Source organism: Pogoniulus pusillus, chromosome 8 (assembly GCF_015220805.1).
Source record: "Pogoniulus pusillus isolate bPogPus1 chromosome 8, bPogPus1.pri, whole genome shotgun sequence".
Taxonomy (NCBI): Eukaryota; Metazoa; Chordata; class Aves; order Piciformes; family Lybiidae; genus Pogoniulus; species Pogoniulus pusillus.
This window is the reverse complement of record NC_087271.1, coordinates 4417229-4441662: the sequence shown is the minus strand read 5'-3', so window position 1 is coordinate 4441662 and position 24434 is coordinate 4417229. Positions and strand designations below refer to the sequence as shown.

General features: G+C 41.1%; 1 protein-coding gene across 7 annotated transcripts in view; it reads left to right on the top strand.

Annotated features, from left to right (window-relative positions):
• CDC14A (cell division cycle 14A) overlaps nt 1–24434 on the top strand; it is a 64027-nt gene that overhangs the window by 32792 nt on the left and 6801 nt on the right. For 5 of the 7 annotated variants that reach the window (XM_064147050.1, XM_064147049.1, XM_064147048.1 and 2 more), the window contains 10 exons: nt 3378–3444; nt 5753–5815; nt 8880–8967; nt 9769–9999; nt 14549–14687; nt 17509–17665; nt 18603–18718; nt 21334–21381; nt 22738–22866; nt 23730–24052. In XM_064147050.1, coding sequence (XP_064003120.1) covers nt 3378–3444; nt 5753–5815; nt 8880–8967; nt 9769–9999; nt 14549–14687; nt 17509–17665; nt 18603–18718; nt 21334–21381; nt 22738–22866; nt 23730–24052 — 1361 coding nt within the window. The remainder of the gene's footprint in view (nt 1–3377; nt 3445–5752; nt 5816–8879; nt 8968–9768; nt 10000–14548; nt 14688–17508; nt 17666–18602; nt 18719–21333; nt 21382–22737; nt 22867–23729; nt 24053–24434) is intronic. The other 2 variants (XM_064147051.1, XM_064147053.1) reach the window with 1 other exon arrangement.

Genomic DNA, 24434 nt, shown 5'->3' with positions numbered 1-24434 from the left:
AACATCTGTCCTACTACTTCTGCAAAATGCTCTTTGACTAAACTCTAAAGGAACACTAACACTTCTCTGAAGTCCGTTTGATAGGAAGGTCAAATGTAATAAAATATCACTTCAGAAGCACACTGCAATTTTGCTTCATAAATGAAACACTTTTAAAAGTTTGGCTTGATATTTAAAGTGCATTTTGCTGCTTGCTGTGTGTTCTGCAAATAGTAACTTGGCTTTCATCTCCTAATACTTAATCCACAAGCACTCACCTTATCCACACTTCCCGTGTTGCTCTACCATATTAATGGATCCAGCATACAAAGTCCTCATGGATTATACATGAAATTTCTATCAGATACATTTGTTCTCATGCCTAAAATTGCACACCTGTAGAAAGCCTGTCTTAAAATCCTGGAGCATAAACCAGCAAAGTTTCAGAAAGGGTTTTGCATCTGGAATTGGTTGTAACCAGCCAGTTGCACTTTGGAAAGTAGAGAAGAAAATATATATGTGTGTGTGTTTCTGGATTTACCTTGAAAAGGCTTGAGACTGCTAAAACACAAATGGCTGTGGCTTTAAGGGGAAGTTAAAAAAAAGTGCTTAGATTTTGTTCCATTTTCTTGCTTTCCAAATTACAATAGAAGGAAGTTTTATGATTTGTTTGTGTTTTCTTACCAGAAGATACTTGAGGGGCAGAGGGAGGAAAAAAAAAAGAGAGATTCTGGCAAGGTTCTGATGTAATACACTCAGTATTTCCATGGCTCATCAAACATCATGCTTTCCCTTGAAGCATGAGGTAATATTAAGCCACCACTTCCAGGTGTGATTTCACTACCATGCTGTGCTGTCCTTCATATTTAGTGTTTGTTTCTGGTTTGGTTACTTTGTCATGTTCTGCCAGGGAAGCAGAATGGGATAGATGGAGGGGGGGGGGGAGGAGTTTTTCTTTAGAAGTATCACTAGAACACTGCTGTTGTTTGAATTTCTGGGAAATTTGGGTTAGATTTAAGCAGTGCTTTATTTGTTCATTCCAAAACTTTGCCTGTTTGGAATTTTCCTGTCTTTCTATTGTTTCACTGTGTGTGGATGGCGAGTGTCGTAAGAGCTCTTTTCTCCAGTCAGAGTATGCCTGCTTTAATGACTAGGTGCCCTGGGACAGACACAAGATGTTTGATGCATGGATGATGTAGGCAACAGACTTTATTTGCCAGCATCCAGGTGTACTCCAGCAGTAATAGCTGTCTGTGGGAACTGTAGCTAAGAATACACCTGGCATTGTGATAGGTTTATCTGGTATGTCTAGGTCAAGTTCAGCATCCTCCCTCGCTTCTCCCTCACTCTCTTAATGCTTATTAATGGATTAGAGATTATGTGCCTTTTTTTCCCCCAGTATTATTCTCATGTACTGTGGTATCAGATGCCTTAACCAGTTGAAGAAACAGTTATATACCTATAGATAGAATGAGTTAAAATTCTTGTACAGCAAAGTAATGTGATATAGATCATCTCTTCCATTCGTATTTCTCTAAACACCTAATTTTGTGGTTTGCCTTTTCTTAGATCTTGTTGATTCTGTCAGCCCTTTAATAAAACCATTGCAGCTTTCACAGGTTTTCTGCTATGTGTGTGTTCCCACTGGGACCTTAAGATTATTTTTTTTTTGCTGAGAAGACTTTTGTTTGTTTGTTTGTTAAAAGGATTTTGTGCTAAAACGATTTGGTTTTCAAACTTATAGAATCAGCCAGGTTGGAAGAGACCTCCAAGACAATCCAGTCCAACCAGTCAGACTTCCAGATCACCCAGCCCTATCCAGTCAACTAGACCATGGCACTAAGTGCCTCAGCCAGTCTTTTCTTGAACACCTCCAGGGACAGTGACTCCACCACCTCCCTGGGCAGCCCATTCCAATGCCAATCACTCTCTCTGCCAACAACTTCCTCCTAACATCCAGCCTATACTTCCCCTGGCACAACTTGAGACTCTGGGTGATTTCCAAAGTGGAGGGGGGAGGTGGGTAACACTCAAACCACTACAAATATGTACAGAAATATACAAGTGAAGGAGTAATACAGAAACACAGCAGCCTTCCCAGAAACCGGAGTCCCCAGAAGGGGCTCCCAACCATCCTTCCACTTTTTCCCCACCCCTCTACCTTACCCCAGACCCTGCCTTATGTTCAAGGTAAATTTGGAGGGTCAGCCAGGGGAGCTAGGGAGCAGATGGATTACTCATGCAGCAAGTTAGGTTAGAGAGAGAAGCTTGTGCAGCCCCAGAGACAGAGAGTGAACAACTGCCTTGTTTATATTTATGTTCTTGTTCTTACACATCTCAGCAAGCCTATGAGTGAAGTAGACATCACCATTGTCTCCTTTTCACAACCTATAATCTAATTCCTCTCACCAAAATATCCCAGCTGGCTTCAAACTAGCACACTTAACCTGCTTTTAAGGAATGTGTGAGAATATTCTACTCTTGAAGTACTTGGGATTGAAGAAGCACATCATGATACAGTTTCGTACTGTTTATAGCAAGTTAGTCTATCAAAACGTGAGAATTCTTGATGCAAGTTGAAATATTTAATCAATTACTGCTTAAAGATACACATGGCTGAAACCCAAAATTTTACTCTTCTGATAAATTGCAGTTCTTAGCACACTGGATAAGAGAGCTTGAAGCAAAACAATCAAAGGGATCTTTAGTGAGTTGTTATGAACTAGTCTGCCCAGGCAGAATATTTTAAACTACAAACTGGTCTGAAGCACACTTTGAAAAGTACCTTTTTATTTCTTCCTTTTCTTCATTCACAATGTATTTGTTGCTGTTATTTTTTGCTGGTGTTGTTTGTTTTTATGTTGGTGTTGGTATGTTTTGTTTGGGGGTATCCTGTCTTTGAAAGAGGGATTGTCGTTTTCACGGTGCCGAAACTGAGGCTAAGTAATGTTAGGTTTGATCATATCTGGATGATTTTTAATCACATCTGAAATCAGGCATCAAAACAAGAGCCTGCAGATGAAATCCAAACTAGTAGTCTATTTGCCTTTCCCTGTTTAGACAGTATAACTCAATTAAGACTTGAATAATGGTTAAAGGAAGTTTTGCTTTATTTGCTATCCTTGCACAGTTGACACAGGATGCAAAGCTTCCTGTTCCAGGATGAAATAACTGAGTAATTATTTAGCTGATGTGAAATAATTTGCATTATCTAACTGGGCTGCATCATTGGGGCTGCTTTAGCAGGAGCAAGCTTTTAAAAAGATGCTGCCTCTAGACTTGAATTCAGAGTTCTTAGAGGGGATTCAGTGACTTGATTATATTCTGTTGTATGCTACTTTTCCCTGAGCACTTGAATAATTCTGTGTATTTTAAATTGATTTGTGTTGAATCTGTAGGGATGCTTCATTTGGGAACTGCACCTACAATCTTACCATCTTGGACTGCTTACAGGGAGTAAACAAGGTAACAACACTTTCTAAGCAAAACACAGTTAAGCAAACTCTTTAAAAATGTGAAGGAATCCACTGTTACAGTATATTAGAAAATCTCATTTCAAAGCAAAATGTGTACAAATAAGGAGTAAGTTATCATAAAGCCTGAATTACTGAGGGCTGTTTGAGTAGCAACAATGTAAGAAGGTTCCAGGATTACCTGGCTGGCCTGGACTTGGACAGCTTTATGAATCAAAATGTGTGAAAATGCACCAGTCCTGGCTGGGGGTAGCTCTTAACAGAGCAAGGCAGTGCACTAGAATCACAGAACTTTAGAGGTTAGAAGGGACCTCTAGAGATCATGGAGTCCAACCTCACTGCTGAGGCACCATCCCCTAGAGTCGTTTGCACAGGAACACACCTGGGTGGGTTGTGAAAGTCTTCAGAGAAGGCAACTCCATGACCTCTCTGGACAGCCTGTTCCAGTGCTCTTAGAACTGCTGATACATCATTTACAACCCTTGGTAAAAGGGAGTAACATAGGCTGATAAAGTGATAGGACCATCTGGATACTTTGTCACTTAATCTAAGCAGTTTTTGTGAGTACTTGACCCCAGCCTTCCCCCCAACACAGCTGGTTCAGTATTTAACAGGATTTTTTTTTTTCCTTCAGAATGGTTTTTAAAAGACTGAAAAGTAAAATATTCTACTAGTGTCTTGATGTGTCACTTTCAGAAGTCCTGGTCCTGGGGAATATTCAGCTCTAATATTGTGGGGTCTTCTTAAAAGCTGTTCTCACATGTTAATTGGCAACCTTGTGCTATTGTGTGTCTGTCATACAATAAGCAAAGATTGTGTTGTTCATCATCTCCAAATGATCCTGATGAAGGGACCAGGCTATTTGAACAGTTCTGTACAGTCACTTTATAGACTATTTGTAGTTCTTAAAAGTGTGGCAAAACAAGTGATTCTTGAAAACTGAAAAAAATTAGAGATCAGGCTTGATATTTTTAGTTCTCTGGGGGTGGGAAAGGAGCTGTCAGTTAGCTGCAAGGCTCTAATTTGTGTGGCATTCTATGGATCCTGAAGCTCTGCGAAGCAGTCAGTGCAGTCACTGTCACTTACCTGCAACAAACATGTCAAAAAGTCTTTGAGAATCAGTTTTTCCTCCTTTGTTTCCCCCCCAAAAATTTACTGCTTTTTTATCCAGTTCACCCAAAGAGATAAAAACACTTTGAGTAGAAACAATATACTTTACCTGAAGTAAAATCTTTATAGTCTCTCTGGGTGTTTCTTTCCACCTATATCCATGTAATTCAGAGAGCCTACAGGTTCTGGAGTATAGCCAGCCAACCATGATGCAATGAAATACAGTTTTCCAATCAGTTGTTCAGACAAGCTTGTTGCTATCTTAGGCTTCATGACAGGTCCAGTCACTGAGCCTGTATTGTCTGTATGGTTTTGGGTTATAAAAATTGCTCTTTGTATATAGCAGATAATGGTGGATTTGAAGTCATATCTCTGTGGTGTCTTACCACACCTTAACCTCAAAATGTTGCCTAATATCTCTCTTTCTCAGCATGCAGTAGATTGCATATAAGTAGATGCTGCAGAACCATCATCCACTTATTCTTGGAGGAAATTAGGGCTATGAATTCCTTACTCATAGAATTGGTTTTGATCTGGTAGCATACACAAATACTTAGTACAAAATTGGCTTATTTAATGGTAATACAGTAATCAAAGACAGAACTTGACTTCTTTCAGTCTGTCTCATGTGGTTGGGTGAACTTTATTCTATCAGTGGAACATGTATTAAAAGCAAATCATAAAACACAAGTTTTACACAGTACTGTGCAGTTTTGCTTGGGTATTAGTGTAATAAAATCAGAGTTTTATATGAAGTAAAAGAACTACATTGCTTAATGTTCTGTGTTTCATGATGTCCTCCTACATGAAAATGTATTGAGCATGGAAATAATTGATCTGAGTGATTGGCAAAAAGGAAACTGCTTTTTAATTTTCTTGTCTGCCCTACAATAAAAAAAACCCATACATAGTGGAGTGGGGACAATCAGTTTTGATTTCAATGCTAAGCCACAACCTGATGTCCCACCATAGTCTTTTGAAGGGGAATTAATGAGCCTGACATACGTCAGTGATGCTGTTCTTGTTGTCTGTGCTGTTCAGCTGTGCAAAATGTAATGTCTTAAACCAGAGGCTTCCACGAGGCAAAAGGACAGACCTTGAGCACTTTAGTTTTGATTGTCAAAAATAGTGTTATAAAAGGAGATTGTATATCTCATGCCAGTGTAAACTAACACCTTGTTACTTTTTAGGCCTTGCAGCATGGGTTTTTTGACTTTAAGACTTTTGATGTGGATGAATATGAACACTATGAGGTTTGTACATTTAATAATTTGTTGACTATGTTTGCTTTACTTGAAATAAGTTAGACTATACAACGTCCCATTACTGAAAACATACTTTAATTCCAGTGCAAAAAACATCTTCACATGCAAGGTATGTACTTCCAAACACATATCCTCTATGTGCATCATAGAATCAACTAGATTGAAAGAGATCTCTGAGATCATCCAGTCCAACCCATTGCCCAGACCTATCCAATCAACCAGACCATGGCACTAAGTGCCTCAGCCAGGTTTTTCTTCAATAGCTCCAGGGACAGTGACTCCACCACCTCCCTGGGCAGCCCATTCCAATGCCAGTCACTCTCTTTGGCAACAACTTTCTCCTAACATCCAGCCTAGACCTCCCCTGGCACAACTTGAGACTGTGTCCCCATCTTCTGTTGCTGCTTGCCTGGCAGAAGAGTCCAACCCCACCTGGCTACAGACTCCCTTCAGGTAGCTGCAGACAGCAATGAGCTCTGCCCTGAGCCTCCTCTTCTGCAGGCTGCACACCCCCAGCTCCCTCAGCCTCTCCTCACAGGGCTCTGCTCCAGGCCCCTCCCCAGCTTTGTCGCCCTCCTGTGGACACATTCCAGCACCTCAACATCTCTCTTGAATTGAGGAGCCCAGAACACAGTACTCGAGGTGTGCTGTGACCAGTGTTGAGTATAGGGGCAGAATAACCTCCCTTGTCCTACTGTATCCTACTGATACAGGCCAGGATGCCATTGGCTCTCTTGGCCACCTGGGCAGATCTGCTTTGCTCTGAAAACCTTGTTGCCCAAGAAAATGATCTTCCAAGATAAAGTCTATGCAGTCCCCCCCAGGTCCCTTACTTCCTGGCTGCTCTCCAGCCACTCTGTCCCTAGCCTGTAGTGCTACATGGGGTTGTTGTGGCCAAAACATAGAACCCTGCACTTGGCCTTGTTAAATCTCATCCCATTGGCCTCTGCCCACCCATCCAGCCTGGCAAGGTCCCTCTGCAGGGCTCTCCTACCTTCCAACAGATCAACACCTGCTCCTAGCTTGGTGTCATCTGCAAACTTACTGATGATGGAGTTTGCAGGTGACATTGAGTCTACTGATGCAGATATTATATCAAGTCTATTGTTTCCTTGTAGACTTTCTAGCTTCTGGGACCTTTTTCATGCTTTCCCAGTCTTCCTCCAAGATACAGTCTGAAGATGCTCAGCTTACAGATCTAGCACATTTTCAGCTTTAGAGTTGTGGGTATTTTTTAGTCAGGAACCATTATTTGAGGATTCCAGTAACAAAAACACATCCAAAGTATTTCCCTAGTGAGTTCCAGAGAGCTAACAGATGTTGTTCATAGTTCTGCCAGCCTTCTTGCAACTGAAGAAGAGCTACACTGTATGACTGTAGGTGCTTCTAGGAATCTGTGCTGTAGCATACACACCTTTATTTGCTAGTAGTAGACACCTTTGAAACATTTTTAGCTTACTGAGGAGGACTTCTTCCCTAAAGGGAGTGGAGCTGTTACAACAGTGACACAAACTGGAGCAGTAAGACCTCCTGACCTGACAGTTAAGACTGGCTCTCTAGTCCTTATGCAATCTTTTCACTGTGTGATGAGGACGTTTGGAGTGAGCCAAATGGGCTTAGCTAAGCAAACAGTTAGTGAATTGATTACAGTGCTGGCCATTATCAGAACCTTTCACTCATTAGGATGTTCTGATGAGCTGAGAGCTAAAAACACAAGCTTAATAATGCAGCTGAAACGAGGGCCCTGCCCTTAAAAGTTGTGCTGAGAGTAACTACATTGCCAAATGAGGAATGAGCAGAATGAGCACTCTTCAATTAGAACAAAAAGAAGGCAGTTTTGAGCTCTAGTTTCAAAGAAACTTCCAATTTTGGCACTGATGTAATTTGCAGAGCCTTTTTGAAGTTTTCATTTTAAAGTGAGCAAGAAATGCAAAATGTCAGGGAGGGGTAATTTAGGTTTTTTGTTTGATTATACTTTGCTTCCATGCTTACTGGCTCATCAGAGCTTACACCAATAGATACTTTTTAATTTCTGCAGGAAAAGGATAATTGTTTCTGAAGGCTAATTGGGTTTTAATTTGTTTTCTGTGACCTGGGCCTTTTAGCCAGTGCTTTACAGAGAAGCATATTTTCATATTCTGATAAAAGCACACAAGGAATGTTGGGTTTTGTCAGTGTTGTTACAAGTAGGTGTCTTGAAACACTGAACCCTGTAAGGGACACATACCTCAGCTACAGGCTTTCTGTGGTTTTATTGAGGAATTTCAGCAAAAAAAACTTCTTTCATTTTATGAAGAGGTTTCTGACAAGCAGCTTATGGTTAGTTTGCTCCATAGAGGTAAGCTGGCTAATTTATAGAGTCATAGAACATCAGGGGCTGGAAAGGACCTTGAAAGATCATCTGGTCCAGCCCCGCTGCCAGAGCAGGATGACCTAGAGCAGATCATGCTGGAACACATCCAGATGGTTCCTGAATATCTCCAGAGTGAGAGACTCCACAACCTCACTGGGCAGCCTGTTCATGTGCTCTGTTACACTCACAGTAAAAAAACTCTTCCTCAGATTCACACAGAACCTCCTATGCCTCAACTTCCACCCATTGCCCCTTGTCCTGGGCATCACCAAGCAGAGCCTGGCTCCTGGCACTCGCCCCTTATATGTTAATAAACATTAATGAGGTCCCCCCTTAGTCTTTTCCTCTCCAAGCCAAAAAGCCTCAGGTCTCTCAGTCGCTCCTCATAAGGAAGATGTTCCATTCCCTTAACCATTTTTGCGGCTCTGTGCTAGACTCTCTCAAGCAGCTCCCTGTCTTTCTTGAGCTGGGGGGCCCAGAACTGCACACAGTACTCCAAAGGAGGCCTCAGCAGGGCAGAGTAGAGGGGAAGGAGAACCTCCCTTGACCTACTTACCACAGCCCTTCTAATACACCCCAGAATGGCATGGAAATGGAGCTTCTTTGACACAGCAGGAATGTAGTAGAAAGCAAAATGATGACATGTAATAGGTACAGATATTAAAACACTTTTCTCTTTCATTTTGGAAATTGTTCCAGCGAGTGGAAAATGGTGACTTCAACTGGATTGTTCCTGGAAAATTCTTGGCATTCAGTGGACCTCACCCAAAAAGCAAACTTGAAAATGGTATGGAGTATATTTTAATGCTATCTTACTACCACCTTGTGTTTTCCAGCAAGTTAAACAATCACAGCAAATGAGCAGAAGATAATAGGAGCTTTATGTATAGAATCATAGAATCAGTCAAGTTGGAAAAGGTCTCCAAGCTCATCCACTTCAACCTAGCACCTAGCCCTAGCCAGTCAACTAGACCATGGCACTAAGTGCCTCAGCCAGGCTTTGCTTGAACACCTCCAGGGACAGGGACTCCACCACCTCCCTGGGCAGCCCATTCCAATGCCCATCACTGTCTCTGGGGAGAATTTTCTCCTAACATCCAGCCTAGACCTCCCCCAGCACAACTTGAGACTGTGTCCCCTTGTTCTGTTGCTGCTTGCCTGGCAGAAGAGACCAACCCCATTTGGCTACAACCTCCCTTCAGGTAGTTGTAGACAGCAATGATGTCACCCCTGAGTCTCCTCCAGCTTTATCACAGTATCATCAGAGTTGGAAGAGACCTCACAGATCATCAAGTCCAACCCTTTACCATAGAGCTCAAGGCTAGACCATGGCACCAAGGTATAAACCCCTACTTGTAGAGAGCAATGGGCTAAAGAGGAGACAGTGCAGTGTTTCACAAACCTTCTGCTTTATTTTTTTCTGATCCTTTTTGCATTGTAGTGCTCTTCATTAGCATTTTGTCAACAACTTTCTGGTAGCACTTAAGGTATTTATTCTGAATACAGTATTACAGCATTTTCAGTGTCAGCACATTTACCATGCAGAACCGATTTGGGGGCCAGTTTTGATTGCTTAATTGTTTTACAGGTTATCCTCTTCATGCACCTGAAGCCTACTTTCCCTATTTCAAGAAACATAATGTCACCTCCATCATAAGACTGAACAAAAAAATTTATGAGGCAAAACGCTTCACTGATGCTGGTTTTGAGCATTATGACCTGTTCTTCATAGATGGAAGCACACCAAGTGACAGTATAGTTCAGAGGTTCCTCAACATCTGTGAGAACGCCGATGGTGCCATTGCTGTACACTGTAAAGGTATCTGCACTTCTCTGCTTCTCAGTTTAAAGGTCAAAATAACTACAAATTCACAGACTTCATTCAGGAAGTGAAGCTCTTGGAAAATAGCCCTTTCTGGTTGTGAAAGTAAGATTGCTTTGTGATCCTTGGCTAAACAGGTGACAGGTGTTTATTTTTGTGTGCATTCTAAGTTGTCTCATTGTGATCATTTTGGAGTTATCTGCTCCTCAACACACACACTTAAGAATTTACCCAGACTAGACCTATGCAGCTGGAAGTTAAGGAATGAAGTTGTATTTACAGCTTAGTACAATATACAAGCAGATATATACAAATATTTACAGTTATATACAAGTTAAAAGTAATACAGAAACACAATAGCCCTCCCAGAAACAGAGTCCCCAGGAGGGCTCCTGACCCAAACCCCCTTTCCCCTCCCTCTTTCACTCCCTTCAGAAGTAACCAGATCAACCCACATCTGAGCCTAGCTAGAATGTTTTGGAGAGAAGAATTAGATTACAGGCTGTGAAAAGGAAACAGTGGTGATGTCTACTGCACTCATAGGCTTGCTGAGATGTATAAGAACAAGAACACAAACATAGATAACAAAGTCACTTTGTGGGCTGCACTTCTATCTCTAATCTAACCTGCCATCTCTGTGACTAATCCATCTGCTTCCTAACCCCCCAGGCTGACCCTCAAAACTACCTTAAGCATAAGGCAACATCTTGGGTAAGGTAGAGGGGTAGAGGGAAGGTGGTAGGGTGGTTGAGAGCCCCTTCTGGGGACTCAGGTTTCTGGGAGGGCTGTTGTGTGTCTGTATTACCTTTTACCTTGTATATTTTCTGTCTATAGCTGTAGGTATTGTAACTATCTGCTTGTATATTGTGCTAAGCTGTAAATATAAGCTACATTCAATTTCCAGAGCTGCTGAGTCTAGTCTGGGTGATTTTTCCAAAGTGTGGGGGAGTGGAGAACACCCAAACCATCACAATATCTCACATGATAAATCTGGAGATCTGAGGTGAGATGTCAAAAAGACTATAAGGAGGTTAGAGGGAAAGGGTTAGGTTGGATTAGAGTTAAGGCAGAGGCAAAAGGGTTATGTCAGATTAGAGTTAAGTCAGAGGCAACCACAGAGACCAGATTGCCAGAAAGAAGGCACAGCCAGAAGGGAGAGCTGAGAAGTGTGTGAGAAGTGATCTATATTTTGACTAGTTGCATTTCTCAGCAAAGAATGGGTGATATAGGGTACTGTTGCTTTTTCTTTCCTCTCACAGCTAAGGATTTACTTTCTCTCAGTAAAATATTCCATTTACCCTCAATCCAGCACATTCATCCTACACCACTGCTTACAGCAACACAGAATCTGTTGTTCATAGTCCCATTTTCTTCTTAATATCGCTTGAAGGCGTTGAGTTTTAGTTGATGGAGAGTTCTCTTTTGTGTTATGCTTTCACAGCATTATGATAATTGGCTAGGAAATATAAAAGACTGAAAGGTTTTCTTTGTGCTTTTGCACTGTTCTGCATTTTTCTGTGGAGTATGACTTCCACATTTCAAGTTAATGTGAGTTATTGTGAAGCCAGCATTTCAACCAGCCTATATCAGCAAGTCAGCCAGACAAGACACAAAACACGCTTAGTCTAGAACAATTAACAACAGCTTTGAAGGGTTCAGCTTGATTTATGTTTAGAGTTCTCTAAGGACATTTTGGGGACAAATGTCTTGTTGATCAGTAACAAGAATAATGTCATTCATCATTTTCTCAAGAACAATACATGTACATATCAAAGATAAATAAGTTTATTTGCTAACAAGTTGTTCCTGTGGCTAGAAAGCAGAAGCTCTGCCATTAATAAGCTAGGCATTTGCTGATTGACTAAAGAGTCTGAACTAATGTGCTAGCAGGGATAGATTGTCATTCTGCAGGCTCAGTTGCCAAAGCAATATATTTATCTAGTGACTTAGATATGCACTTGCTAAAGGAAGTATTTTTGGTCTCTAATCTGACTGTTTGATAAGCAAACCAGCAGTCATCATCTTAGGTTCTTTTTACACCCCTCTGAAGTTGAATCAATGATTAATACAGAGCTAACCTATTGCCTGTAGTTTTCTTGTACTCTCACTATAAAAATATTCCAGGCACATCTTCCACACTAGAAATTGTTTGTCCCAGAAGTTTTATAATGGCTTAATGTGAACAGTTGCTATAGAGAGTTTCATAGAATCAGCCAGGTTGGAAGAAACCTCCAAGATCATCCAGTCCAACCTAGCACCCAGCCCTGTCCAATCAACTAGACCATGGCACTAAGTGCCTCATTCAGGCTTTGCTTGAACACCTCCACAGATGGTGACTCCACCACCTGCCTGGGCAGCCCATTCCAATGCCAATCACTCTCTTTGGCAACAACTTCCTCCTAACATCCAGCCTATATTTCCCCTGGCACAACTTGAGACTGTCCTGCCTTGTTCTGTTGCTCGTTGCCTGGGAGAAGAGACCAACCCCACCTGGCTACAGCCTCCCTTCAGGTAGTTGTAGACAGCAATGAGGTCACCCCTGAGCCTTGTCTTTTCCAGGCTGCACACCCCCAGCTCCCTCAGCCTCTCCTCACAGGGCTGTGCTCCAGGCCTTTCACCAGCTTTTTCACTCTTCTCTGGACACCTTCCAGTACCTCAACATCAAATTGAGTTTGTTCATTAGAAGAACTTAGAGAAAGCAACTGAAGTCTTAGCAATGTAGACAGCTGGTAGTTTGCACCTGCCATTTTCTGAGACCATTTTCTTAGATGTGTGTTTAGTATAGTACAGATCTTGGTTATCTACTTGCTTGTTGCATTCCTTTTGCATTTTCTAAAAAAAGAAACCCAAAATCTCAAGCCCAAAGCACTCTAAAAATACTCTGCCTTTTTAAATGATTCCTCAGAGTTAGTCTTCCAATGCACACTTATGGAATCTATTTGTGAACCTTTCTTTTCATCCTTTTGCCTGAATCATTTGAGCTTTCCAAAAAGTCACAGCAAGATGTAGTTACTGGTTACATGTGAAGAGCTTGCAGTGATGCATAGAATTGTTCAGCAAGGATGTCTGGGTGCTTAGAGAGCTGTTGTTCAATGTGCTGGTTTGAGGCTAATTGGAATATTTTAATGATAAAAATTAGATGATAGGTTGTGAAAAGGAAACAGTGGTCATGTCTACTTCACCTATAGGCTTGCAGAGATGTACAAAAGCGAGGATACAAACATAGATAAGACAGTCTGTGTCTCTGTTGGAATGTGTTTCTGCTTGGATCTGTGTGACTAATCCTTCTGCTTTTAACCCCCATTGCTGAACCCCCAAACTCACCTTGCATATGAGGCAAACTCTGGGATGAGGTAGAGGGGTGAAAAGAAGGTGGAAGGGTAGTTGGGATCCCCTCCTGAGGCTTTGATTTCTGGAGGGCTGTTGTGTTTCTGTATTACTTTTAACTCATATATTTCTGTCTATAGCTGTAGATATTGTAAATACCTGCTTGTGTATTGTGCTAAGCTGTAAATATAAAGCTTCATTCCTTAACTTCTAGCTGTTTGAGTCTAGTCTGGGTGATTTCATTAGAGTGGGGGGCCAGGTAACTCCCAAACCATCACATTCAGATAGATGGTGGTGCATAAACAATAGCTGGCCACCAAGAGACTCTAAATTGCAAATCCTGTATTTGTGGGGAAATGAAAGTGTAGATGGGGAGACACAGGGATAGAAAGATCAATTCTTACTCTCTCTACTTAATTTTTACTATGAAAAAAAATCTGCATTTTTCTGTCTCTCTGCTCTTAAAAACAGGATTAGTTTGTGGTTGGAGGGTCAATGTCTTTAAGCTATTGATGTATAAAATGATGTGCTGGTCAGTGTTCATTGCTGCTTATACAGATAGCAGTGAATAGTTTTGCAGGTCAGTTTTACAAAGCAGCTTCCAAAGGAAAAAGCCTCTGGCTGAGAAGACACATGCTACTCTCTCTTGTGATCTGCACATGTATCTGCATGGACATCAACCTTAATTTACAATGTATGTGCATTAACCTCCCAAAGATGCTTTCTCTGATTTTGTTTTTTACTGGTTTTATAAATAGGAAGTTTGTGCCCAGCTTTGTCACAGCTTTTTTCTTGAAATATTAGCCTGGTACTGTTGGGGATTTGCTTGTTTTTTTTTGTAACCAAACAACAACATAATTCAAAGCAGAGTTGCACAAATACCAGGAGCAGTTGCTGTTGCATGTGTTCTCAAAACCTGATAACTTTTTAGTCTTGTGATAGATTTGCTATTCTATCTAGAGCATTGAATCACAGAGCAGTGCGGGTTGGAAGGGACCTCTGACGATCAAATCCAACCCCCTCCACCAGAGCAGAATCACCTAAAGCAGATCACATAGGAATTCCAATTCTGTGATAATCAGGACACTGAATCAGAAATCCTTTCTGCACATTTTAAGGCATGGAATAGGCACTGTAAAGAAGTCTTCATGTTTCCCATAATTTAATAGTTATGAAATACTTATGACTTCTTCTGTGGATGTTACTTGTCTTGCTGTAGCTGGCCTGGGGAGAACAGGAACACTTATTGCCTGTTACATCATGAAACACTACAAGTTCACACATGCTGAAGCCATTGCTTGGATAAGAATATGTCGACCAGGCTCTATTATTGGACCCCAGCAACACTTCTTGGAAGAGTAAGTAAACCTTTTCTACTATGAATCAACTGCTGCTTTACATATTTACCCATCTGCACTACTTATAGGATCTACTGTCTGTCCACTGATGGCATATTTTTGTATGTAATGTATATTATGTATATATTCCATATATACATAATATGTATATATGGAATATATACATAATATACATTTGTATACATAATGTGTATGTATATTATGTATATATTGCAATGTATTTCAGTTCATTTCAATTGAAATCAAACTTGCTGAGTTGCAGTTGTCTTCACTGAACTACTTTGGATTTTGTAACCTTAAGGGACAGAGGGTCTCAAGCATGTTTTTATCCTGGGGGATTTAGATTTAAATGTAAGTGTGTTGGAAATGTAAAGTCCAGATGTGGACAGAAAGTTTATTCAACAATAAGGACTTATTGAAATACTAACATAGACAAGATAGACTTTATAAATAGCCTAACATGACACTGAGAATTAGTCTTGCAGTTGTACCATTGGTATGATTCTTTTCTTTCTTGTAACTGAACAGTAAATAAGCATGTGTCAAAGAGCTCTTGATCTGTCAAGTTATTGGGATAATGTATGATGAGTTTCTCATTTGGAGCCAATAGTCATTAGCAAAACCAATGAATCATAGAATCAGTCAGTTTGGAAGAGACCTCCAAGATCATCCAGTCCAACCTATCACCCAGCCCTATCCAATCAACAAGACCATGGCACTAAGTGCCTCATCCAGTCTTTTCCTGAACACCTTCAGGGACAGTGACTCCATCACCTCCCTGGGCAGCCCATTCCAATGGCAAATCACTCTCTGTAAAGAACTTCCTTTTAATATCAAGCCTATACCTTCTACAGCTCCTTCTCAAAAGTCACTGAATACTTGGGGCTGGGGACTTTTCACATAGAGATTGTTTGGGTGATTCAAGGTTTGATCTTGACTGGAAATGAATGACAAAATTGCACTGGCTTTGGTGATGTAGACATTAAGTTCTGTTTCACAGTGGTTTCTTTGTTGTGCATGGTTCCATGATACTATTTGGAGACATTCTCACTATTATGAAGAAAAAAAAGGCATCTTGAGAAAACTCACCACAATTCTGTCTCTTTTTGGAGAAAAGAAACAGCAACAACACTGCTAGATACTGTGTAAATACAGTGAAGCATGCACTGATCTTGCATCTTAAATTCCACAGGGTAGCAGAGAGAAAGAAGGCGAACTACTGGAATTCATGATAGAAACTGAGCATTAATTAGGATTCCTATGTATTTTCCAGTGCAACTGAACAGGCTCTCCTTTATTTGAGAGGACTCCCACCATCATTCAAAGTGCTGTGAAACTTTCACAAACCACAAGTGCTCAGTGGGGTCAAATGAACTTTCTCCACACCATAATGATGCCTGCAGCATGTGCTCCTTAAATCGCTTCCACTGTAGAACAAAATCAAGAGAGAAAGGCAGTCAGCAGAATGACTATTAAGTACAGTTTAGAATCGTAGAATCAGAATCAACCAGGTTGGAAGAGACCTCCAAGATCATCCAGTCCAACCTAGTACCCAGCCCTAGCCAATCAACTAGACCATGGCACTAAGTGCCTCATCCAGGCTTTTCTTCAACACAAAGATAAATAAGTTTGTTTGCTAATGAGTTGTTCCTGTGGCTAGAAAGCAGAAACTCTAACATTAATAAGCTAGGCATTTGCTGATTGACTAAACAAGAGTCTGAACTAGTGTGCTAGCAGGGATAGATTGTCACTCTCCAGGCTCAGTTGCCAAAGCAATATATTTAGTGACTTAGATATACACTTGCTAAAGGAAGTATTTTTGGTCTCTAATCTGACTGTTTGATAAGCAAACCAGCAGTCATCATCTTAGGTTCTTTTTACACCCCTCTGAAGTTGAATCAATGATTAATACAGAGCTAACCTATTGCCTGTAGTTTTCTTGTACTCTCACTATAAAAATATTCCAGGCACATCTTCCACACTAGAAATTGTTTGTCCCAGAAGTTTTGTAATGGCTTAATGTGAACAGTTGCTATAGAGAGTTTCATAGAATCAAAGAATGATAGGATCAACCAGGTTGGAAGAGATCTCCAAGATCATCCAGTCCAACCTAGCACCCAGCCCTAGCCAGTCAACTAGACCATGGCACTAAGTGCCTCATCCAGGCTTTGCTTGAACACCTCCACAGATGGTGACTCCACCACCTCCCTGGGCAGCCCATTCCAATGCCAATCACTCTCTCAGCTGTAGTTTTACATGGTATCTATATACACAGTAGTTGCAAAGTGTTGTATCATCATGGACTCTGTACATTATGGGTCTAAAAGTATTACCTTGTTGGATTTTTTTTTAATTGTGTGTTTAAAGCCTTTAAAATACCATTTTAGATTTCTGTTTAGTTAATTTATTTTATCGTAGAATCATAGAATCAAGCAGGTTGGAAGAGACCTCCAAGATCATCCAGTCCAACCTAGCACCCAGCCCTAGCCAGTCAACTAAACCATGGCACTAAGTGCCTCATCCAATCTTTACCAACAGGAGTTTGTAAAATGATGTTTTAGTGCCTGTAATAGATCTGTGATGGCTGCAGCCTTGTTTGGTGATTCTGAGTTGTTTGGGTTATTATTTAACATAAAAAATAATGCAGGTTTAGGGCTGGTTTTTGAGGGTTTTTTGATGATGGACACTAGGGAAAAAAGATGTCCAGATGTAGAGAAGATTCACATGTTGTCAATCTGTAAGGCAATCTACTTTCATACTGATTTTTTTTATGTTTAAGCAAATTTGTTGATCTGAATTACTTTGGGTTTGTATCCTAAAGGAAACAAGCAATGTTATGGCTGGAGGGAGATCTCATCCGATCAAAGCAGAAACGAGGAGTGGTCGATGGAAACATTAACAGAGTTCTTTGTGGTTTGAGTGACATTTCAATCAGTGACAGCCTGAGTAAAGTGCAAGGCTTGGATCAATGTGGGGAGGTAAAGGCAGTCTGTTTATTGCATGTTTCTAGCTAATAATGCATCAGGTATAATTGTTCATCCCTTTATTATTGTGCTGTGGATAACTGATGCAATGTGTGCACCTTGCAACTGTTTCTTGGAAGCACAGACATAAAGTGTGAACTTAAGTCCACATAGTTTGGCTTCTGGGTTAGTAAAAGTCTTGAACTCTAGTTTCCTGCAGCATCTGTGAAAATCAGCCCAGAGGAACTATGCATTTGGTTAATCCTGTCTGAACTCTGTGATAACTAAAGAGCTTCTACATTGCTAACAGAATCCTTTACTTGATGGAGAAGGATGGGGATGTAATGGGAAATTTCTTCAGGTAGTTATTAGTATGAATTAAAAGAATCATCTATCATCTGTTCCATCATAGTCTAGAAAAGCACCTTGAATCCACTTCTGTAAAGGTATCCTCTCCCATTTGAAACTTTAATTTGCAGCTTGGAATGTGTAAAGATATATTACATTGTTGATAATTTCAGCATAGTTATGGAGAAAGGAGTTGGAGCTTATGTTCTATAAACTCAGCTTTCTTTAAAGTGAAACAAATATTGGTGTTTAGTCTCAAGCATCCTAAACTGACTGTGGCTAGGCTGCTGCAAAAGCTCTTTGAGCAGGTGCATTAGTACAGTGACACATTCAGTTTTGTTGAACTATGCCTAGACAGAGTAGTGACCCATATATGCAGAAGACTGTGGGTTAGCTGTTAAAAATCATAATCATAGGATCAACCAGGTTGGAAGAGACCTCCAAGATCATCCAGTCCAACCTAGCAGCAGCCCTATCCAGTCAACTAGACCATGGCACTAAATGCCTCATCCAGGCTTTGCTTTGTGAGAGAGATATTTGATAGTTTGACACTACTCTGAAGAATTTGATGTATTTCTTTATTTGCATACTTTTTATTTCCTAGATTGATTTTGAAGACAAAGCAGGTATGGAAACTCAGAATGACATAACACAGGGAGATAAGCTTAACGCCTTAAAAAGTCGGAGACAGCAATGTTCTGCTGCAGCTGGAGCTCTGAGGTAAGAAGTTAATTCTGAGGTAATTTGCAGTTTTCAATCCAGTCTGTTCTTGCTGTGGCAAGCTAGTAAATGAAAATGTGGCAAGCAACCGTACTAGCAACCTCTCTTCCTCACACCTCCCATGCTGATGGACCACAAGATGAGGCAAAGCGGTCAGAGTCCCTCCCACTGTAAGAGAAGATCACATTCATGACCACCTGAGGAACCCGAGCATACATAAGTCCACGAGACCTGATGGGATGCATCCCACAGTCCTGAGGGAACTGACTGATGTAGCTGCCAAGCCATTCTCCATGAGTGGCACTCCACTCTCCTGGCAGACAGGTGAAGTCCCTAGGGACTGGAAGAAGGGAAACGTTGCACCCACTTTTGAAAAGGCTAGAAAGGAGACCTCAGGAATTCCTAACCTGGCAGCCTTACCTCTGTGCTGGGACAGTTGTGGGACAGATCCTCTAGAAGCTATGCTAAAGCAGGTGGAGGACAGAGAGGTGATTCGAGACAGCTGGCATGGCTTCACTGAAGACAAATTCTGCCTGACCCACCTAGTGTCTTCCTATGATGGAGTTACTAAATCAGTGGACAAGGGAAGAGCTATGGACGTCATCTCTGTTAATTAGAAAGGTTAGGTTGGACTCAACGATCCTAGAGGTCTTTTCCAACCTGGTTAATTCTGTGAATAGGCACTCACAGCCTAGGAGGCCAGTTGTGTCCTGATCTGCATCAAAAAAATTGTGTCCAGCAGGTCAAGAGAGGTATTTTTTGCCCCTGTTCTGTTCTGGTGAGATCTCACCTGGAGTATTGTGTCTAGCTCTGGGACCCTCACCACAAGAAGGCCGTTCATCTGTTTGAGTGGGTCCAGAGGAAGGCCATAAGTGATCCAAGGGCTTGAGCACCTCCTATGAAGAAAGGCTGAGAGTTGAGGTTGTTCACCCTGAAAAAAAGGCTGCAGGGGGACCTTGCTGCAGGATTGCAGTACTCAAAGGAGGCCTATAAGAAAGATGTGGACAGCCTTTTTTTATCAGGGCCTGCTGCAACAGGACAAGGGGTGATGGTTTTGAAGTAAAAGGAAAGAGATTTAGATTAGATACAAGGAAGAAATCTTTTACAGTGAACATGGTGAAACACTGGCACAGGTTGCCCAGAGAAGTGGTAGAAGTCACAGAATCAACCAGGTTGGAAGAGACCCCCAAGATCATCCAGTCCAACCTAGCACCCAGCCCTAGCCAGTCAACTAGACCACAGCACCAAGTGCCTCATCCAGTCTTTTCTTGAACACCTCCAGGGATGGTGACTCCACCACCTTCCTGGGCAGCCCATTCCAATGCCAATCACTCTCTTTGCCAACAACTTCCTCCTACCATCCAGCCTAGACTTCCCCTGGCACAACCTGAGACTGTGTCCCCTTGTTCTGTTGCTGGTTGTCTGGGAGAAGAGACCAACCCCCACCTGGCTACAGCCTCCCTTCAGGTAGTTGTAGACAGCAGTAAGTCCATCCCTGAAAGCATTCCAGGTTAGTTTGAATGGGACTCTGAGCAACCCGAGCTAGTTAAGCTCTGACTCCAGTGGCATTGTACTAGATAACCTTTAAAAGTTCATTCTAATCTAAAGCATTCTGTGATTCTGTCAGACCTTTATGGCAACTACATGGCCTTGTTTAAGGCAGTGGTAGCACTTGGACCACCTTCTGTGGTAGAAATTGCTCAAGGTATATATATAACACTTGCAAATTTGAGTTCTTTTTTTTCTCCTCTCTGTCTCTTTGTTCAGGATGCCTACTTATTATGTAGGAGTAAAAGACAAAATTGTATCTCAACATTTTCTAAATTTATATTTATGTGGCATTTTCTAACTAATATCTCAAATAAAATACTCTCAGTGAACTTAGTTATCTTTTGGTAATTACTTTTCTGTACCCCATATCAAAATTCTGACTTTTTGAGAAGCAGTAAACATGTGGTTTGGAAATAAACCTGAAGTACTTCCCTGTTGTTCATCTATAAATTAAAATAGTCATAGAGTGGTTTAGGTTGGAAGGGACCTCAAAGATCATCCAGTTCCAACCCCTTGCCATAGGCAGGGACACCTCCCACTAGAACTGGTTGCTCAAGGTCTCATCCATCCTGGCCTGAACACCTCCTAGGGAGGGAGCAGCCACAACCTCCCTGGACAACCTGTGCCAGTGTCTCACCACCTTCACTGCAAAGAACCCTTTCCTAACATCTACTTTGAATCTCCCCTCTGCCAGTTTAAACACTTTACTCCTTGTCCTGTCGTGACAAGACCTTGTCAATAGTCCCTCCCCAACCTTCCTGTAGGCTCCCTTCAGATACTGGAAGGCCACTCTAAGGTCTCCTTGGAGCCTTCTCTTCTCCAGGCTGAAGAGCCCCAGCTCTTGTAGCCTGTCCTCAGAGCAGAGGTACTCCAGCCCCCTGATCATCCTAACAGCCCTCCTCTGAACTTACCCCAACAGTTTGATGTCAATGACTGTCAATAACTCCTAACTCTTGTTGGCCTTGTACTTTAAAGCCATTATGAGACATGCAAGTATGCTTTGGGGAGGGGAAAAGATTTTTGTCCTTTATTAAGGATTGCTGCTTTGTTTGGTTGTTTTTTAGGTTGCAAGACATGAAACTGCACACGAGGTCAATATCACAACCTTTCAGGTATTGATTTGAAAATTATAGCTCTAAATGTACACTACTCATGTCTTAATTTTTCAGTGTTTTGAATTATATTCATCAATTGATTGGCAATTTCAGGCTTCCAAGAAGTGGCAAGTAGGAAGTTTTTAAATGGTAGGAGGGGAATCTAACATGCAGACAGGTACAGCTCTACTTTGGCAGACACCTTGAATTCTTATTAGTAAATAAGTAGCACATAGAAGTAGTTTCCTCAGTCACTTCTTTTTAATGCCTGTGCTGTTAGCAATGAGGGATGACTGCTTAACCACTTTATCTGTGTAAAATCAAATACTTGCCCTCACTGTACACTTCACTGCTTGCTTTGTTCAGACATTTTTGTGGGGCTAAGAAAGCAAATAATTGCTTCTCATTTTCTAAATGTTTCATTTATGACCTCTGTTAATCTCAAGTCAGTACTGATGGTGTTGACCTCAAGAAACCATTGAATCCTTTACCCTATCACATCTAAAATGCAATGTCCTAAAGAACTAGTACTAAAAAGAAGACATTCTCTTCAGTTTTGTGACTATGTGGGATTTTGAGATGGATTATTCCACATGTCTAACCTTGATGTCTGTTTACACTTTCTTGGTGTGGAATTAAAGCTATTTCTGCTCCACACCATTCTTTCTGTGCATGTGGTTAGAGATGTGTACCAAAGTCAATTCCTTTAACAGCTGATCATGACAGTATCCCCTGGTCTAAGGGTGAAGAGAATGTCATACTGCTGTGAGGCTGTTTGCTTATTAGATTTTAATGAGCTAATATGGACAGCTATAATGTTAAACTTTTTCAGTAGTCCAATGTACCACACTTACAGCTCATTATCAAAAAGGGAAGGATTTGGTCATTAATTGTCCCACCATAGAATGAGCTGTATGTTCTGTGCAACATCATGAAAATGCTTTTGCTGTCATGTGGGAATGATGCTGTGCTTCTCCTGAAAGCTGCAATGCTGGGATCAGTTTTCTACTTGCATTTGCTTTAGAAGCACAAGATGTATTGAGTCTCAAATTTAGTGTGTTTAAAATGTATCACCCTATTTGCAAAAAAATTGCAAATGCAAGTAGAAAACTGGTCCCAGCAAAATGGGCACTTGGCCTTCACAGATTATCAAGGTGAAAGTAGCCTCTAACTGTGTAATATGGCATGGCATGGAAAAAAAAACTTAGGAGGGGGAGATTTAAAAGTTGTAGTTTAAAAAGCCACTTGAAAGCAAACTTTTTTACTGTTGAGTTGTCAGTGCTCAGGCTGTAGAATTCCCCCTTGCTGAAAGACAGGATGTATATTTCAGTTGCTAAAATGCTCCTTCTCACTAAAACTCTGCACTCTTTTTAGGCTGAATACTTCAGGTAGCACAGAAGTATCCATGTCACCTCTGAAGGCCTCCAAAGTGATGGCAGTTAATTCACCATCTGCAGAAAGAATAAGCAGAATTCCCACATCCTCGGGCTCTAACCTTAAAAGGTTTTTTTTCTTCTTCTCATTTTATTACAAATACTTCCTATATACTACAGTGGTTTTCAGCACACGCCTAATCCATGAAGTGCTTGGTACTCTTGGGTGTGAGAATGCTTACATTTGTACAAAGTGATTTGCTGCTCCAGTAGCCAAATTTTAGTGGCCTGCAAACAAACCTCCAAACCTATAAGAGTTTTGGTGGGATTATATCAAGTCAGGGACAGTGTTATGTTCAGTTGTGTGGGATTTATTAACCCATCTGAGTTTATAGAAGTTCTACAAGTAATCCCACAAGTCTATATACCAAAGAATACTGAGTGGTAATTTACAGGCTTTTTATGCCACTTGATTTATTGCTGTTTAATTCCACTACTATTATACTGACTAGTTATGGATGTTTAGTGAAATGTAGAATGATTGAATGATTCTGGGCACAAATATTTACTTAAAGAGGTATTTCAGGACACCCTATTTTTATTCTCAAATTGTATCATATTGCTCCTTGGTTATTTGACTTGTGTCATGTTGCTGATTTCAAGAAACAGGAGTTCCTAATCTGCTACATGAACATGAATTACTTAAATGTAGGTCAGGCACTGCCTAAACCTTTTAACACAATCTCCTGCATGTGTATATGATTTGACAGAGGTGAAAGCTGGCTGTGGTAGTGCTTGAATGGAAAAAGTTTGGGAACTCCTGACAAAGAACCCTTGTTTTCAGTAGTTGAAAGCTAGAAGACGAACCTGTGTGCAAACACAAATTGTTTCAGAACAGTCTGTTACTCACCTAGTATCTTCTGGATTGTTTGCTGCTTTTTGTATCTGTACATACCTTGTGTGTATTTTTTCCCCCATGTGTTTCCCATTCAGCTTTTCCATAAACTCCAGACTAGCCAGTTCTCTAGGGAACCTGTACGCTGCTTCAGATGATGATGAAAGCAGAGTGACATCCTTGTCCTCTAGGACAGGTTTTTCTGTAAGCCATATCTCCAGCCACTTGAATGGTAGCTTGCAGCTGCCTCACAGAAATAACCATGAGCTGAACAACAACTTATACAACAGAAACAGCAGTAGTGGCAACCACCTGAGCAGCCAAACCAGTTTTCACAGCGCCGTGACAGATGAGTACGCATCAACCTTCCTTTACGGGCCTTACAACTCCTCCAGCACCCTGCCAGAGGCAGTCAATTCCCGTAAGTTCATAACCACAACAGCACTTCCACAGGCATCTGACTGATGCTTATCTTCCTTGCTTCTGCAAGCAAAGCTGTCTCAAAATCTTAACCCAGCAAAATGTTCTGGCTTACTTTGATGTTTCTGAACAGCACTTTAACTGTTACATTTCTAACTATCATTTCAGCTGCTTTTTTCTCCCCCATCTCTTTCAAGTATCTCCATCATGGAGGGTCCATGAAAATATATCACTCCTGAGCTTAAACACCTAAGCTAACACCTTTTCTGATGTCTCTTTTTATGGACTTTCTTATCTTTTAGACTTTCCTATTTCAAATAATTGATAACATAGTTTGAGTTTACTACCTATTGTAATCTTCATGCAGTAAAGCTTTAAGAGCA